This window comes from Notothenia coriiceps, unplaced genomic scaffold (assembly GCF_000735185.1).
Source record: "Notothenia coriiceps isolate Sejong01 unplaced genomic scaffold, NC01 NC01_scaffold00021008, whole genome shotgun sequence".
Classification (NCBI taxonomy): Eukaryota; Metazoa; Chordata; class Actinopteri; order Perciformes; family Nototheniidae; genus Notothenia; species Notothenia coriiceps.
The window spans coordinates 3,079-19,841 of NW_011353709.1; the positions used below are offsets into that span (position 1 = coordinate 3,079).

A 16,763-nucleotide genomic window follows, 5' to 3' on the forward strand; every position below is an offset into this window, starting at 1 on the left:
AACATGTCATGTTATTATTTTTGTAATAGTTTTATATTTGTTCAAAATGTGCTTTTTTTATGTCATTATGTATGCACAATTATACACAAATTCCTCGTTTAAACCTGATTCTGATTAAATCACGTTCTTGTCAACCAAATTGTATATTTTTTTAATTAATTGAATCCATTCATCTTAAGCCATTGAGTGTTGGGGCTATGTATTTATGATTTTCTTTTTTTGCTATAGTGAGTTTTAAAAAGTTGTAATCTTGTATGCCATTTGAACAGTGGGATTTGCATTTTACAGTCCCTGCAACACCCCAAATCATTTGTTACTAATATGGAAATATTAGTTAAACAAATAACTTCATAATTGAATCAGTAATACGTTTGAGATCCCATAGTCTTGATTTTACATCAAATTAAAGTTAATTTGGCTTAACAGACTCTATGAACGCTATCGAAGGCTATTTTTGCCACCAAATAAAATGAAAGTATTAAAAAGAAAAAAATCATAATTTCAAATACCAGGATATTTGGAAAGTTAACTTACAGTAGTAACTAAATTAAAAGCAGTTTTCCTGTTCTGTTGATCTGGGATATCTATAACAACTGTGTTTCAAAGTAGGCATAGTGATTTAGGCTTCCACTTGTTTCTAAATATTCAGGGAGGGTAACTTTAAAAACTGTATCGATTGCTTTGTTGCGGCACTTTTTCTAGTTTGGTTTTAACATTTAAACACAAAACTGCAGCTTTCCAGTAATGAGAAGGCCAACTATTTCCACTCCCACTATTGTGAGGTTTTTGTCCAGGTGACTTGATATACGGTCTGGGACAGAAGGGTGGGGTGGAGTGACGTGTGAGGGGATCAAATTCTGCTTATGGCTAAAGAAAAGTCCCTGCTGTGTTCTGGTGAACCGACAGCTGAGACCAAATCAATGCTGCATGAGACAGTAGGGAGAGAAGTATGGGAGGATAAACACCACAAGGCAACTGCGTAACTGCTCATTTATTTAATTCAGTCATTTTGAACAGCAAATAAAACATTCATATTTAATTGTTACGGTTTAAGTTTTGTGCAACAAGTTTTCCACTCAATTTTGGCACAGATTAAACAAAGTACATAACTTGATGTTCTCATGCAAGAGAGACTTTCCTCTTTACAATTATCTGGTGTAATAAGAATATCATTGAGATTATTTGATGATGAAAACAAAATCATTATGGTTTCAGTTAGCCTAACTGTCGGTGCAGTCTTTCAAGTTAGTCAGGAAGGAATACAAAATTATTCTGGCAGTTAAGTTTTGTTCAGAATTTCTTCATGTTTTTCACAAAATGTAGTTAATTTGGATTGCTGCCAAGCGCCGCCATTGCGGGAATTGATCTCACAATCTTGGCAGAGAGGCAGAGACTGGAATTATCCGAAATGTCTTAATTTTTGCTTCTCTCATGTTAAAATTCATGCAGGTAAATATTGCCTTAAAATAAAATGAATGTAATAGTATTAACATAAGTTGTGATCAGACTTACTATTCTTTCTCATTTTGTGAACATTTAAAGGAAATATAATATTTTGGGAAATATGTTTTTTTTTTTTATAATTTAGTTTTTACAGCATAGACCTTTTTTATTATTCCTATTTCATAATTTGTGAATATATAAGCAACAACTGTAAAAGACAAAATAAAAAGGCAAACTTTAAAAAAATACTTTTTAAGTGCACAGTTAATTGATTTCCATTAGATACACATTTTATAAAATACAAAAATCTTGAATGATTGGATTTCTTAACAAGCTGTTAGCTTAACATAAAGACTGGAAACCGCTGGCCCAGCAGAAAACTCCCAGCACATCTCAAGCTAACTATCACCTTATATCTTGATTGTTTAATCCTTAAATAGACAATGTTGCTCCTGTTCCTGGTCCAGATTTTAGTACTGGTCCTGGTATTGATTCTGGTTCGAATCCTTGCAGCCAGGCCCTCCTGCAGAGCAAGCAGGGGGCCAGCTGTCACTGTGCTAACACTGACTATTATTTGAGATTTAACAGCATCTTACTGTGTTTAGCTGCTTAGCCCCGTCTGACATCACATCGTTTGACAAGTGAAAAGCGCATCACAAAAAAATGTAATCCATTCAAAACCTATTTTAAAACATTTGTTATAAAGGCAGTAGTTTGTATAATGTACTTCTGTTTGCTATTCTACTTCAGCTTCATATGAAGCACTTTGTAACACAAAGTGAAAAGTTAAAAGTGTTTTTTTTCCGTATATAAACAAATGTATTGTTGAATTGTATGAATCTATTAATATATACTGTATAGTTTATTGTGATTTCAACAATGAATTCAATTGTTTTAATTGGATCGGGGTATAAAAACCAAAAAAGCATCAGAACTATACAGAATAATATACATAACTAGTTAAATACAAGTTGGTATAATTATTACTAAAGGTATGCTGTAAAACTGTATTACTAATTTAGAAAATAATTGTGACATTTCTGAATGTTTCTATGTTTTTTTTATATATGAACTCCCCCAGACAAGCTACAACTGCATTTCGTTGTAAGCTATAGCCCTGTGTTGCATAATGGCAATAGATTCTCTCTAAATCTTTCAATCCTCTTACTTAAAAAGTGGATTTATGTCACAAGTGTAGGGTTAACAGGGGGTCTACCCCTCCCTCCTTAGAGCATCCACACCCTGTTTCATCTGTTTGTTCAGTGATAGAGTAGAGATATTAAAGGATTTAGAAAAAGCTGCTTTACTGCTTTTTTCCTGACTTGGACTAAGATTTGGACTGTAAAGTAATTAATTTGATTACGTCATTCACAATCATTGTTAAAGATCTGAACAATTTACATGCATCAGATTGGTTGTAAATAACATATGATAGTTAAACATGAACACAAGGTAAGTGAGAACCACAATTGACTTGTGTAGTACTTTTAATCATTGTTCATTGGTCAATCATTGGTCATAATAGTCCATCATACTTAACGTTTACTGACATTAATTACATTGAAGTTTACTTCTTGTTCTTATTTTTTTTACACATTTTAAATCTTTATCGAAAACTACACGTTTTTTGATGAATATATTGGTGGGATTAATATGCACAATTTTGTTATGTGTATTGTAATATGAAAGGGGTGAATACAGTATTCCATCGTCTGCGGTTGACTTGAATACAACACAGTGCCAGGGACGGCTTTACGTGATGACGTTTCACGTTTCATTCTCAAGTCCTACGTACGCTCACTATGCTACTATGCTAAGCGCTAGCTGAGAAGCTACTTTCTGTAGCTCTGCTTGTTGTTGTCACCTGAGGAGACGCTAACTAAACATACCAATCTTAACTAACTTATCCAAGGCGTTCATATTCTCCGGAGCGTCTGAGTGTCCGTGTGGGGCCGTAGTCATGGCTCTCCAAGGCCCAGAAGAGCTGGGGGAGCAGGTCGAAGAGCCGGAGGATCTGGACGACCAGGACGCTAGTAGCATCTCCCCGGCCGAGGAGATAACCATGCCCAGCGGGCCTGGGGGCGACGACGAGCCGGAGGAGGCTCTCCTGCTACCCTGGGACCGCTTCTCCGCCTGGCTACACTGCATTTGCGTTGTTGGCTTCGACCTGGAGCTGGGACAGGCAGTGGAGGTGAGCCACAATGATCCGCGTCACGTAAAACTCCTAATAGTGGTGTTGCTAAAAAAAAATACTCAAGTTAGCAGTTATTTAAGGCCTTGACTATTCACTGGATTGCCACACGAAGATATCTACATGAAGCTGTTTGTTTAGTTCTCTGTGTTGTCCTTTTTAGCTCTAACACTGCTGACATGCACACACAGATGTAGAATAGTAGCTTCACTGCAAGATACCAAGTCTGTTAACTGATATAGTTTCTCGTAGCTGGTTGTGAGTAAATTGTGAGTGCTATCTTCTCAGGAGTCAGTCTACTCCAACAACATCAGCTCTGCTACTATCTCACGTTGAGCATTTTAGTGAAACTCTTCCTCTCTTTTCACTCACTTTAAACTTATTCACAGCTTAATTTCGGGGAGTTGAGCAACGCATCTCTGTCATGAAGGGTTTACATTCAACACACCAAACACCCGTTGTCGTCACAGGTGTTTGGGATGCAGAAGAAATACAAAATACTGCATGTGTTAACAAGGTTAGACAGTGACCTGGTTTCAGGCTCCTGCAAGTCTTTCTGTTTCGCTTTCTCTTGTGTAACTAGTAACATAAATACTCCACAACTTTTTTTTGTTGCCTTTTTATTTATTTATTGTGTAGTTGTGGTCTTGGCATAGAGTGCAAATAAAGAATGTATTCTATAATGTCAGCAAATTGTGAAAAACTATTCCAAGCTCAAGTTTCCAGAGGCTAAGGGTTCTAGTTTTTGGATAAAAAAACAAAACTTATTCAGGTAACACACTAATGCTGTTTATTTTTCTCACGATAGAATAATCAAGTTACCCAGAGGGAGTCAACAAAAGTACTCCTTTGACCTAACATTTTGACTTTTATTACTTCACATATTCCAAAACTCTGTGCTTTATACACATTTCAGTGATACTGATATTCTGTACAAACTGTGAAGTCCACTGAGACAAATGTAACATTTGTGATATTGGGCTATATAAATAAACATTGATTGATTGATTGATTGATTGATTGAAGCCATAATGCTGTAAATATCGCGTCATCTAGATATTTATGTTATTCTGAAATGTAAGGTGCATTAATCACTTATAATTCATTTATTAAACAATTGACATCCCCTTTAAAAATGTTACACTGTAGTGACGTGCGGTGAGGTTCATGGCTGGTGAGGCACTGACTCTTTCAGAGTCAGATTTACAAATATTATATTTTGACCTTAATCGAAATAGTCTGATGCTTCAATTCATTTTAAACAGACCGTTCAAAAAAAGGATACCCAACATCTAAATATTGGATTGTTCTTTCTTAGTAAGATCCCATTTTCATTACAATTGTGGTCTTACCTTGACTTGAAGATGAAGTCCATGCTATCCTTCTGGACAACAATCTCTATTACTTTTTTGTAAAATTCCTCCTTATCTTCCTGTAATTTGAAAAGTCTAGTTGTTTGTGTCTACCGTCTCTGCGTAGAATAACAGTAGCAACAAGAACCTGTGGGCTCATGTGCGCCCCCTTCCGTGCGGCAGAGGTTATGGCTGCCTCTCCTGGTGCTTTTTTCATTGCCGTTGTATGGTGAGACTAGCGAGCCTAAATATCATTTTAGGCTTACGGGAGGCAGAGCTCGTCCCTGCCTCACTTCTCATCGCTACCCGTAGTTGTAGCAGAGCTCGGCAAATTTGCTGATTTTGACTTTAAAAAGCGATTGGAATCATACATAAAGCACATTTACAACACAGATCAGTGGAGACATTTTATTATTATTACTATTTAGTTTTTCTTTAGTTGTTTTTCCATTACATTGGAGTATGACAGGTGAGGCTCTGCTTCCCCTGACCGCACGTCGTAGAAGGCAACATGTGTATTGTAGTATGGTGACAAATCAAGCGCAACACAATGGAAGTAACAGAGAGTCAATTACCTGGTGACATTTTTAAATACAATAAAAAAAAAAATTAAAAAGATGTCCTAGTTTTTAAACCTGTAATGAGAATGTGCTGTTTTGTTTAGCAAAGTTGAACACTGTTTTTAGATGTGGGTTGTTAACTTTGATAATCTGTCTTTCAGGTTATCTATCCTCATCACTCCAAACTGTCAGAGAAAGAGGTGAGTCACATTGATAAGCAAGGAACACTTAATACCAGAAGTTTCTTTGTTTGTAATATATTTGTTCATACCGATCATCATTGTTCCTTTACTGTTTACTTTATGTGTCCCTGAATCAACCCGAGATGAATTTATTAAAATAATTTAAATTAACGAAATAATGTATTTTTCAGAAAACAAGCATCTGCTACCTTTCCTTTCCTGACTCCAACTCAGGTGAGTTCCTGCTTCAGCCTTTTAAACTTGTGTCTCTGTACTCAGCAGTACAATCAGGTCACTGTGGAGACTTTGCCTTAACTTTATGATGACGTGTCAGATTAAAGAACGGTTATGTACGTTCCTGGGAATAGACACACTCTTATGTCGACATAAGACAGAAAAATATTCAACTCATCTTTTAAGTTTTGGAATAAAGGCCGTACAGTAGAGTCGGTCCCCCTTTTAAGAAATGCATAGTGTTGTATTTCTTATAAAGCTTGAGAGGGAACATTAAACGCTGGTTACTTTTTCACTGTCCACACTTCTGACCAATCGGTGCCTAAATGTTGAATTGTTAGTTTTCATAAAGTTACAGAAATTGTGAAACACCCACCTAAAAGAACATCAAGGTGGTTTCAGGTTGTCAAGCTGGTGACCTTTAACCTTTCCAAACAGATGGAGCGAACCACACAACATACTGTTGACCAAGATTATGCAGCAGGGCTAATCATTTCTAATCTTGCAAATGTGATTCTGGATGAGATCGTCTTGTCTCTGGCACAAAACCTAGGAGCTCTGGCTTCAGCAGTCACCTTTTCATTTCAATTATTTTGAACAATCAAATTACCTTTGATTTATACAGGCCAAAATAACAAATATTTTTTAGAGGGCTGTACAGACTGTAAGGGATGGGACACCCTCTGTCCCTAAACCTGGCAGCCCACAAGGTAATCTCCCAAAGAAACCCCACAATTAAGCGGGAAAAATGGGTAGAAACCGCAACAGATGTGGTGTTACGGAAAAAACAACATTAAAATGACATTCCAAATGAGAACGTAAAGGAATATATCTTGAAATTGATGATGTTTGTGGTGTCAGCTAGTCAGAGGCCACTTTGAAAATTGTCATGAGTGTAACACTAGACTGTAGAAAAACTTGTTGAGGGATTAGTTTACACACAAACTCTCTTTGGGATGGTGTGTGTTAGAGAGAGAGAGAGAGACACTTTTTTTTTACTTCATCAGAGCTGCCATCATTTGTGTTCAGTCCACTTGACTGTTGTCACTGTAGGGAGAAGATACAACATTCAGAGTATTCAGAAAGAAGAGGTGGCAAAACAGCAGACTCTACAACGGCTCTACTCTTTGGGTGTTTACATTCACATATACATAAGGTTGTAATAACATATTGATACAACTGGAAATTACTTTGTGAAAATGTTGATAATCACTTGGAACCATGCAAAACATGTATGTTTCCAGCACCTCAATTGAGATTGCCCTTGCTGCTTTACACTGTTACATGACGATACACTGAAAATCAATATATAGAACAATACCAAAAGTACTTGTGAATATAAAATTCATGATCATTTATATTGTTAGATTATAAATAGTGCTTTATAGCCACTTTATTAACCAATTGGACATATTGTGATTTGTGAAAAGGAAAGGCCAGAATTATTTTTTACCTATAGGCTTTTCCTACTGTGTTGATAAAGTATATGTTTCTTCTCTTCACTGCGTCGTCACAGTGGACAGTGCTGGAAGGGTTACAGGGTTACACATACAAAAACGCATACATACAAGCAAGAGCATTTACAGTCGCTGGAGAAAATGCAGTCTGAATGGAGCAGTGGTTCAGTGGCTTGTTTCAACCTGGGTGGTCCCAAACGCAACCTGATGATGTCATGGAGTCTTTTCTGAGCTCTAGGAAGTGTGTGTGAGTGTGTGCGTGTAGTGGAATGCTTTAAAGTGTGGGCTGAAGTGTTTGTGCGGGTCTTGTTATTTTAAACTCATATTTTCTCTCTGTATCTCTTCTGCTGTGTCTGCTGGAGGATGTGCGAAGGTCATGTGGGGGTTAAAGGCTGCTCAACGACTCATTGGGCACTTCCTATTTCCTCCTTCTTTCCACCTCCCTCTAACTGTTTTTCCAAATATCAGGAAGAAACCAGAAGGACACTGATACGAGCTGACTGGTGCACATTTAATATCACAGAAAAATACATTTATATAAACTCTGGAAACAATGCAATAATAATAAAAGGTTGACTATATACTTAATACATCGACTTTCAAAGTGAATTATTTCCTCTTTTCAACAGGAAATAGAGAGAGAATCATTCTGAATCAAAAATAAATCGGTAGTCTTTGGAAATGGAACTGATTCAACACAAGATAAAGGAAGACCAATATAGAATGTTTACCATAGAAAATTGAATTAATGTTAATTTTCCCCAAAGTTTGTGTTCAATTACTAAGTATATAATTTATGTTAATGCCGACATGTTTTTTAATTCTAACTCTCAATACAAAGTTCACAAGTGTCTGACTTTTTTTTTTAATATTCTCCGCATCTTGTTGGCAAATGCACAAATATAAAAGAAAATAAAGAAGACCAATAAATAATGTATTTTTGCTTAACCTGAATGACTTTAATGGCCTATGTTTATGCATGCTTAAATGAATAATTACATGTAGAGATATTAAAATACATTGTATACAAAATATTTAAATGCTAATAAGTTTCTTATCCTACTCTAATCCGGGCAGTTCGATCCCATGGTAACCAGTTCACTCTCCTGTGTGCACAGGTTGCCTTGGCGACACCCAGTTTTGCTTCCGATTTCGTCAGGGTTCCAACAGGAAGTCATCGCTTGGCGTCTTCCTTGAAACCACCGACCGGGACGCACCGCCCTGTCTGAAGGTTGGACACACAGGAAACATGCAGCTATGCATACACCTGAATCCTCTGGTTTAGTGATGTCACACTCATTCTGTGTGTGTATCTGTGTGTGTGTTGCAGAGGGAGCAGGGCCATTACTATGGTTACGTGTACTTCCGTCAGGTGCGAGACAAATCCCTGAAGAGAGGATACTTCCAGAAGGTGAGCGCCAATATGTTAAAAGACACTACAATCCAATTAACAGTTGAGTGCAGTCTAGAAATAGGGAATTCACTTGAACAATGAAATGATGTGGTCAAGATCACCAGAGGCCAGATAAAAATTGCCTACACACCTGAAAATATGTTTGCTTTAGTCATAAGGTGCACATTTGGTTTGCCTATCTTCCCCTCTATATTGAAGTTCTAGGATTTAAGAAAATACCTGATGTAAATGAGTGTGTGAAGGAGAAAAGTGAAAGGAAACTGTTAAAAACCAAATGACATGTTTTTAGAAGCTCCCAGCTGATGTAATCGTTCATTAACTAGTTAATTCAACATCCTAAAGTGCTGCTTACAAGTAAACTAGCATGCTTCACAGTTAAAGATTCTGTTGTTAAAATAAGATGGTTATAGTACCATATAGAATGTTCTCGTTACCTACTATATCCATTTCAAGACATACGTGTTGTTTTCCCCTCCTCCAGTCTCTGGTCCTGATCAGTAAGCTGCCCTACGTCACCTTCTTCCACTCGCTGCTGAAGATCATGGCTCCAGAATACTTTGAGAAACAGGAACCTTGTCTGGAGGCTGGTCAGTCTGCTTGTCTGTCTCCGCCTTAATGTTTTAAACAAGATAAACTCAATATTTGAATAATCCCTATAAGGGAAAATCAGGTTTAAAAGCAGCAAGCCCAATTAAACATCATCTCATTTTTCTCCATGCAACTTTCTTTGTAACTAAACTCTTAAGAAGTGATGCAGAAAACTCACTAAACAATTTTTTAAAAGGCTTTTAACTAAATCTAAACTGCATTACTTGAAGCTAAGTGTACCTAATAAACTGAGAGTATATTAACCTTGTTTTACTTTTAGTAAAGCAGATTCATGTTTCAAGTGTATTCTGATTCAGATGGCTGTTGTTTGTGTATTGATTGACAGCTTGCAACGACATGGACCGCTGGCCAACACCCCATCCTGGAAGAATACTCACACTTCCGATTATGGGCGTGGTCATCAAGGTACACACACACTCACTCACTCACTCACTCACTCACTCACAATCAACAGGTGGAGGTGAGTCAGTGGGTGTTTCTCAATCACGAGTACGCTTTCTTGGTAGCACATGTCTTCCGAGCGCCTTGCTTCAGAAGCAAGGTAAGAATACTTCCTGGCATTCGGAAAACAAAAAGTGGAACAGGCTAGCAAGTGTGCAGGTGTGCGTCATATGAGAGGCCCCGCCTTACATTTTCCGCCACAGATTTGGGGAAATTGGTCCGTGCGCAAAGTCTACACACGTGCAGCCTCGAAAATGTCTCCAAACGAAGTACGCTGGGCTCGGTAGAATTCCAAGTATGCTGGACATTGGAACAGTCCTTTGGCGGCACTCTATGACGTAGTATGCTTGAATTAGTGGCTCTGGAGCAGCTTTACTCGAGAAACACCCTGTGTGACTGCTCACAGCAGATAAGGCTCAGGCGGTGCAGCACCTTCCATTAGCAGCTATTATTCATGGAATGAGTGACACCTGAGTTTGGGAGGTCAGCATGTCCTTTATAGGAAAAGTGTATGGTTTTATTTGACAGAGACATTGGAGGCTTGCGGAAGCTTTAATCCTGCACATCTGATGGGTTTTTATTTATCTTTTCAGCTTTATTTATTTTTTACTTCATAGGTTAGTTGTTACAGTATTTTATTTTATCTTTCATTTTATCTTTTGCAACTCTGTGTTTTACTTTATATTATATTCACATATTTAAGCTGCAGCACTATTTTTCTCATGTGTACTTTATTTATTTCATCATTTTAGTTTTGTATCTTCTTTTATCTTTTGTATATAATTGATTAATTAACTTGTTTTCATATGTTTTTAGCTGCTGCATTATTTGTATTATTTATATTTATTTGACTTTACTATTATATGGTGTAGTTGATACACATTTTTACGCTTAGAAAAGTCAAAAAATATTTTGTTCCCCTAAAGATATTTTATATTCTTATATATTTGTATATTCTATAAGATGATTTAGCGACTACTTCACAGTAATTGTTGTTGACATGACAATAGAAATTAACATTTTGAGTGTCCAACTAAAAAAATAAATAAACCACAAGCAGTCGATATTCTTAATATGAATGAGTTAAAATGGATGATAATTGTTCAAACTAACACTGTGAATCTGTGTTTTGCCGCAGGTTCGCATCCCGACCTCTTACGACAAACCAGGAACATCCCAGTTGGTCCAGTCCGCCCAGGTGATCGATCGATCGCACACGCACACACGTTCAACACATGTATTTAGTTGGGTATTATTTTCAGCATGAAGTGTGTACACATTAATTGAACACATGATTATTTCCACTGACAGAGAGTGTGTCTGTGTTTTCAGAGTGACAGTCAGGTGTCCATCGTGCTCCCAACCATCCATGAGGTCGACCTCTTCAGGTGAGTCACTCTGTTTATCAACCACATATGCTTGTGATTAAGCCTGTACTGAATGTAATTTTTTTACATTCAAAGCTTCTATTGAGGTTTTTAAATCGAATCGCAAATCTCTATTGTAATATTTTACGATATCATCATTAAAAAAATGTAAGTCTAAAGAAAAAATCCCACTCCAGGAATCTAATTAGACAAATATATACATATATGCAGAAATAGTGGAATGCAAAAAGTGAAATATTAAATATTACAGTAAATAGCACAGTGTTGAGTTTCTGAAGCTTCCTAGTGTCTACAAGACAGCGATTGCTAAGAAATGGATGAATGAGTCTACTAAACGTCATTACACTGAATACAAGTCTGATTTAGCTTAGTGGTGGAGATGTGAAGTCATGTGGCCGTGGTAATTGTTTATAGCTGTTAGTTACAAAACGTGTATCAGGTGTCATGAACGTGTGTTTGCCTCAGAGCTTATATTCTGCAGTAATCTAAAAGGAAGCTTTGTTTAGCACACTCTAAATCTCTCTTTCTCTCTCCAGATGTTTCTACCCGGTCTTCTTCCACATACAGATGCTGTGGGAGTTGGTGTTGCTGGGGGAGGCCCTTGTTGTCATGGCGCCGTCGCCTGCAGAGTCGTCGGATACCGTGCTCGCATTGGTCAGGTGAGTCAGCCGAGTTTACAAGCAGGTCATAGTGCGAGCAGATATAGATGCTCTGCATTTAACAGCACATTTGAGGTTATAATGAATTCAATGGAATATGTTTTCTGGGTCTCTGCCCCTACCAATGTTCTCTTTAAAGGGTTGTGTTGCTAACAAGACAAATGGAGCATGTCATTATTTGTCTGAAAAGGCCTTTTCATGTCAAAATGTTGGTAAGATATGTGGCCAATATTTACTTTGGTGACTGGGGTGAGAGAATCTGTCATCATCTGCGTTAACATGTCGCACTGGAGTGAAAGGACTCAAATCTACACATCTAATATCAGAATCAGAATTATTGTATTCGTCCTACTGAGAGAAAATGTACATTGTAAGCAGAAATATAAAAACACTATTAAATAAAAGGCTGGCCCATAATAGTAAAAAGAAAATGACACAATTACAATACATTTTCATGGTAGAGAAAGAAAGTATAGAAAGATAGTAGAAAGTAGCAGCATAAGTAAATTGCATATTTATAAAAAAAATAATAATTAAGATATACCTCTCTCTCTCTCTCTCTCTCTCTCTGCAGCTGCATCTCTCCTCTGCGTTATAGCAGCGACTTCCGGCCGTACTTCACCATCCACGACAGCGAATTTAAAGAGTACACCACGAGGACGCAGGCTCCGTGAGTAAAGCCGAGCACAGCAGTCTACATCTGACATCTGCTGAACTACTTTAAAGCAGATCATTCATCATCAGCTTTATATTTGAATGTTTTTACTGATCAATCAACCAGTGTTTGTCACTTTGTTAAAATATGTCAACAGTCAGAAATTGGACTTTAAATTACAGAAAACACTAACACTCTGTAAAGATCTAAAATCATAATTGGTCTCACCTCCTGAAAATGTAAGTTTGTAGGAACTAAACTGTCTCCTTGCTCCTGTATTTGTTTATACATATGTGTTAGTCTATTTCTAAGTTAAGAATTGCACATCTTCACTCTCTATTTCTACAGGCCGTCAGTCATTCTGGGAGTGACCAATCCCTTCTTTGCTAAAACGTTGCAGCACTGGCCGCACATCATCCGCATCGGAGACATGAAGCAAGCAGGTAGATGAATCTGCTGCCAGTCAAACGTGGTGTTTGTCTTTTAATGAATAAAAGAGAAATGGCATGAGCTTCAAATATATAATAATATTATATTAATAATATAATATTGCAGTCCGCTACAACAGAACCTTTAGCCCAGGGGTGTCAAACTTAAATACACAGTGGGCCAAAATAAAAAAATCATTATTGGTCGAGGGCCGGACTGGTTCAATGTTTATTGCAAAACTTATTGCACATATTAAACCTGGAACTAACAAAGCTTAAATTATTATAATTTAAGCTTTGTTAGTTCCAGGTTTAATATGTGCAATAAGTTTTGCAATAAACATTGAACCAGTCCGGCCCTCGACCAATAATGATTTTTTTATTNTATATATGTTTGTACAGAGACTTCACAAAACCGAGGTGTTATGGTTTGTCTAGTAACGTCGTAGGGTATTAGGGGAGACAAAGTCGGGACAAGTTTCACGACTAGAGACAGACAATGAAATCTACTTATTATTCTCCGGTACGGGGTGTGGGGAGACTCTCGTAATAAACCAATTTTTCTTGTGTTATCGGCGAAAGTTTGGTTCATGAAAGGCATGAATCACGGGGCCGCTGAATCACGACGGGTGCCGTTTTTTTGAATTAGCACAAGTGTGGCCTTATTCAAGGGACTCCCTTCTAATGCGTTTACTCGTGACTGGCTAGTGAAGCAGAAGAAACCCAAATAGACCGTCGGCGTTTGTTGAAGTGTCGCATATGACGGCGCGGCTTTAGGGGCCGGCCTTCAGGGGCTCAACCCCCTGACCGGTGGCGAAGGGTACAAAAAAAAACACAAACCGGTATTCAATAAAAGAGAGGCAACGCACGCGCCCCGATACGATTGCGATTATTACGATTACGGTGTTATGGTTACCGCGAAGTGTTTTTGTAAAGTCTCAAAATGTCCCGCACCCAAACGTAAGCGGGTCGGTATCTGGTAACATGACAAAAATGGTGGAGAGAACGTCCGTGATTTTTACCCCCATTTTCAAGGGCCGTGATTCACGAGAAAAGACCACACGTTGCGGTTTTTTTTTCCCATGATCTGCCTTGATTTGCCCTTTTTCAATAGCCCCTTTTATGAGACCGCACTTGCGCGGATCTACCACTAGATCCTCCCTCTAAGTCCCACTATTCCACAACACATACACACACACACACCCCAATGGAACCAACCACTAACCGATTACCAATGTGTTCGGTTTTTTAGCAACTGTAGTATTTCACCGGTTTTAGACTAGTCGAGCTAAAAAGTCTGTCCAAAAAATATATTTACCTGAGTCCTGTTTTTCTCTCTCTTAGAAAAAAGGACTTTGAAGTCATTGGAAGAAATGTAATCTCCCTGTGTACAATACATATTTCTGTCGTACTTGTTCACCTAAAACGTATTTCCAGGGGAAATTCACAATTTTTCGTAGTCATTATAATAAGTTAAGTATAAGTAATAATATATTATTATATTCCCGTTGGTCTTAACACTCTTGTAGATCTGTATGTTTTTTTTTACCTTGCCAATTATTGGTAGTTGGTCAACATAGACGATAAACCCGGCGAGTTACATGTGATAACATAAACACTGGGTATTTGATAGCTTCTTCTGGTAAGACAGTTTGTTTACGGAAGGAATTTATGGGAATTCAATAACCTACGATTGTGCATCCGAACAATTGATCAAAACTGTAGTGTACATCGTTATAAAATGTGACACCATAATAATATTGAAATCCGAACTCATCTTTTCTAGACAACACAAGTAACACCATGACCAAGAACATTAAGGCTGAAAACGGATCCCGGACTTACGTAGCTGGTCCAGCAGTACGTTTGACGATGAGCGAATTACATTGGTGTAGCCCCACATTTGTAGTGGTCCCACACTGTCCAGTAGACCTCCTCTTTTTGATTGCAGTCTACGTGTATAATAATTAGGTTCCATTCTCAATTACTATAGTTGTTGTTTTTTCGCGATGGAAATTTGGCTCATTTTGGTGTTGGGTACCTTCGACAATCTGGGAAACTGACAACACAATATAGTCACACAATTTAGTCATTACCTGCGCTTCTGTATTGGGTGGCACGTCGTCTGTTTCTCAAATTGTTCGTTCTCGTGGGTCTGTCTCTGGGCCCGCCTCGATGATTTTTGGGGTCCGTCACTACAAAACTAGCCAAACAACAAATCGCCCCAATCGTACGACGGAATAGAAGCCAATGTGTGAAACCCTAGTCAAACAACAAGACGATTCGATTGTGTCGCGCCTCCTGTGACACACTGTAACGTGCCAAAGGCGAACGGAAGCTGGTTGGTGACGTATTGTTGCTAGTTAGCGGCCCGCATTAAGAGCGGCATTGTACGCGGTACACCGGAACCGAATTACGAAGGCCAACACTCTTAAACGTAGCCGCACTGCAATACTGTCTCTTTCAGGAGCCCAAAACACCCCAATGCTACGACTGGCGAGTCACCACTGCTAATGGTCGACGGTATCTTTCGACATCAGTAACGGATCAGAGACGGACATTTGAGAGGGAGAAAGGGGATACAGCGTATTGTATCTTCACTCAGCTGTATTCCATCAAGGACTCCTATACCCAAAGAAATTACGTCGTACACATTATATGTAGGTCGACCGGTGTCGGGAGGGTGCGTACAGAAGCGTACGCTAGTCGGTGGTCCAGACCGACGCAAACACTGTTCATGGAAAGAAATTACCACAATGTTATCGACCAGAGACGCGCGCACCTCCCGTGTCAGATTCTCTTTATTTGGCGAAGCGGGATAACGGTAGGGACGCGCTGTACCAGGAAGCTAAATAAAGACAGACTCTACATCAACTTAATACGAAAAACATTTGATCCTTACGTCTGTAACGGTGAGACATAATATTGAAGAACAGTGTAATAGGGGATTCATTTTAAAGGTGACCTATCATGCAAAATGCACTTTTGTACGTCTTTTATACATGAACATGTGTCCCCGGTGTTCCAGGGAACTCACCAAGTGTCAGAAAACACAACCCTCTCTATTTTCCTCCATACCCAAATCTCTTAAAAAGGGGCTGCAACGGATCTGATACTGGCTGATCCAGATTTGAACACTTCTATGACATCACAGAAGTGGCGCTACGGCTATTGGGCCAACTCCACCAATCAGGAGGAGACAGCCACGGACATTGCCGTTCGAAAGCGCTGGAGACGCTGTAGTACATATGCCAGGCCTGTAGATGGTGCTGTTCTCACAGAATCAGCCTGCAAAGACAGTGTTGAATTGAGCGAAATGAGGAATGGCTAAAATGTATGATCTGTTTGGTATTTTGAAAAATAGAAAGTATAAATATGCCTTATATAGGTATGGTCCTACACTATATTATTCAAATATAGCATGATAGCAGCTGGTGAAAGTGGAAACTACTGTTGGAGAGTTCAATCTGGAGCACAGTATCATATTTGATAAACTGTTCCCTTTTTTGTTAGTGTCTGTAAAGCAACTAGTAACTATGTCAGATACTGGTAGTGTAGCAAAAAGTACATTTCCCTCTGAAAATTGAAATACTTTTAAAAAATATTTTTTACAAATCTAAATTATTTTAGTAACTTTCAGTTAATAAAGATGTATTTGTTTTAGTAATGTATTGTATTTATTTGTATCCTATTTATTTTTTTATTTTGTAAGTAGGTTAGAATGCTGTCATTAATACAAATGTGTTTTTT

At 38.2% G+C, this 16,763-nt stretch overlaps 1 protein-coding gene across 1 annotated transcript; it reads left to right on the forward strand.

Moving 5' to 3' along the window:
- The first annotated feature begins 2,916 nt into the window (after window positions 1-2,916).
- On the forward strand, window positions 2,917-13,067 carry dennd6a (DENN/MADD domain containing 6A). Its single transcript, XM_010779964.1, has 12 exons — window positions 2,917-3,634; window positions 5,708-5,746; window positions 5,920-5,962; window positions 8,538-8,650; window positions 8,750-8,830; window positions 9,315-9,420; window positions 9,768-9,847; window positions 11,022-11,081; window positions 11,216-11,271; window positions 11,808-11,930; window positions 12,505-12,600; window positions 12,934-13,067. The coding sequence occupies exons 1-12, from the start codon at window positions 3,404-3,406 to the stop codon at window positions 13,034-13,036; spliced, it is 1,131 nt and encodes a 376-aa protein (XP_010778266.1). The 5' UTR covers window positions 2,917-3,403; the 3' UTR covers window positions 13,037-13,067.
- Window positions 13,068-16,763: the final 3,696 nt, after the last annotated feature.

Excerpts from the sequence above, each read along its gene's own strand:
- dennd6a (XM_010779964.1), top strand. The coding sequence starts at position 3,404 with ATGGCTCTCCAAGGCCCAGAAGAGCTGGGGGAGCAGGTCGAAGAGCCG. Across the intron at positions 3,635-5,707 it reads AGCTGGGACAGGCAGTGGAG|GTTATCTATCCTCATCACTC; the intron begins GTGAGCCACAAT and ends TCTGTCTTTCAG. Across the intron at positions 5,747-5,919 it reads CCAAACTGTCAGAGAAAGAG|AAAACAAGCATCTGCTACCT; the intron begins GTGAGTCACATT and ends TGTATTTTTCAG.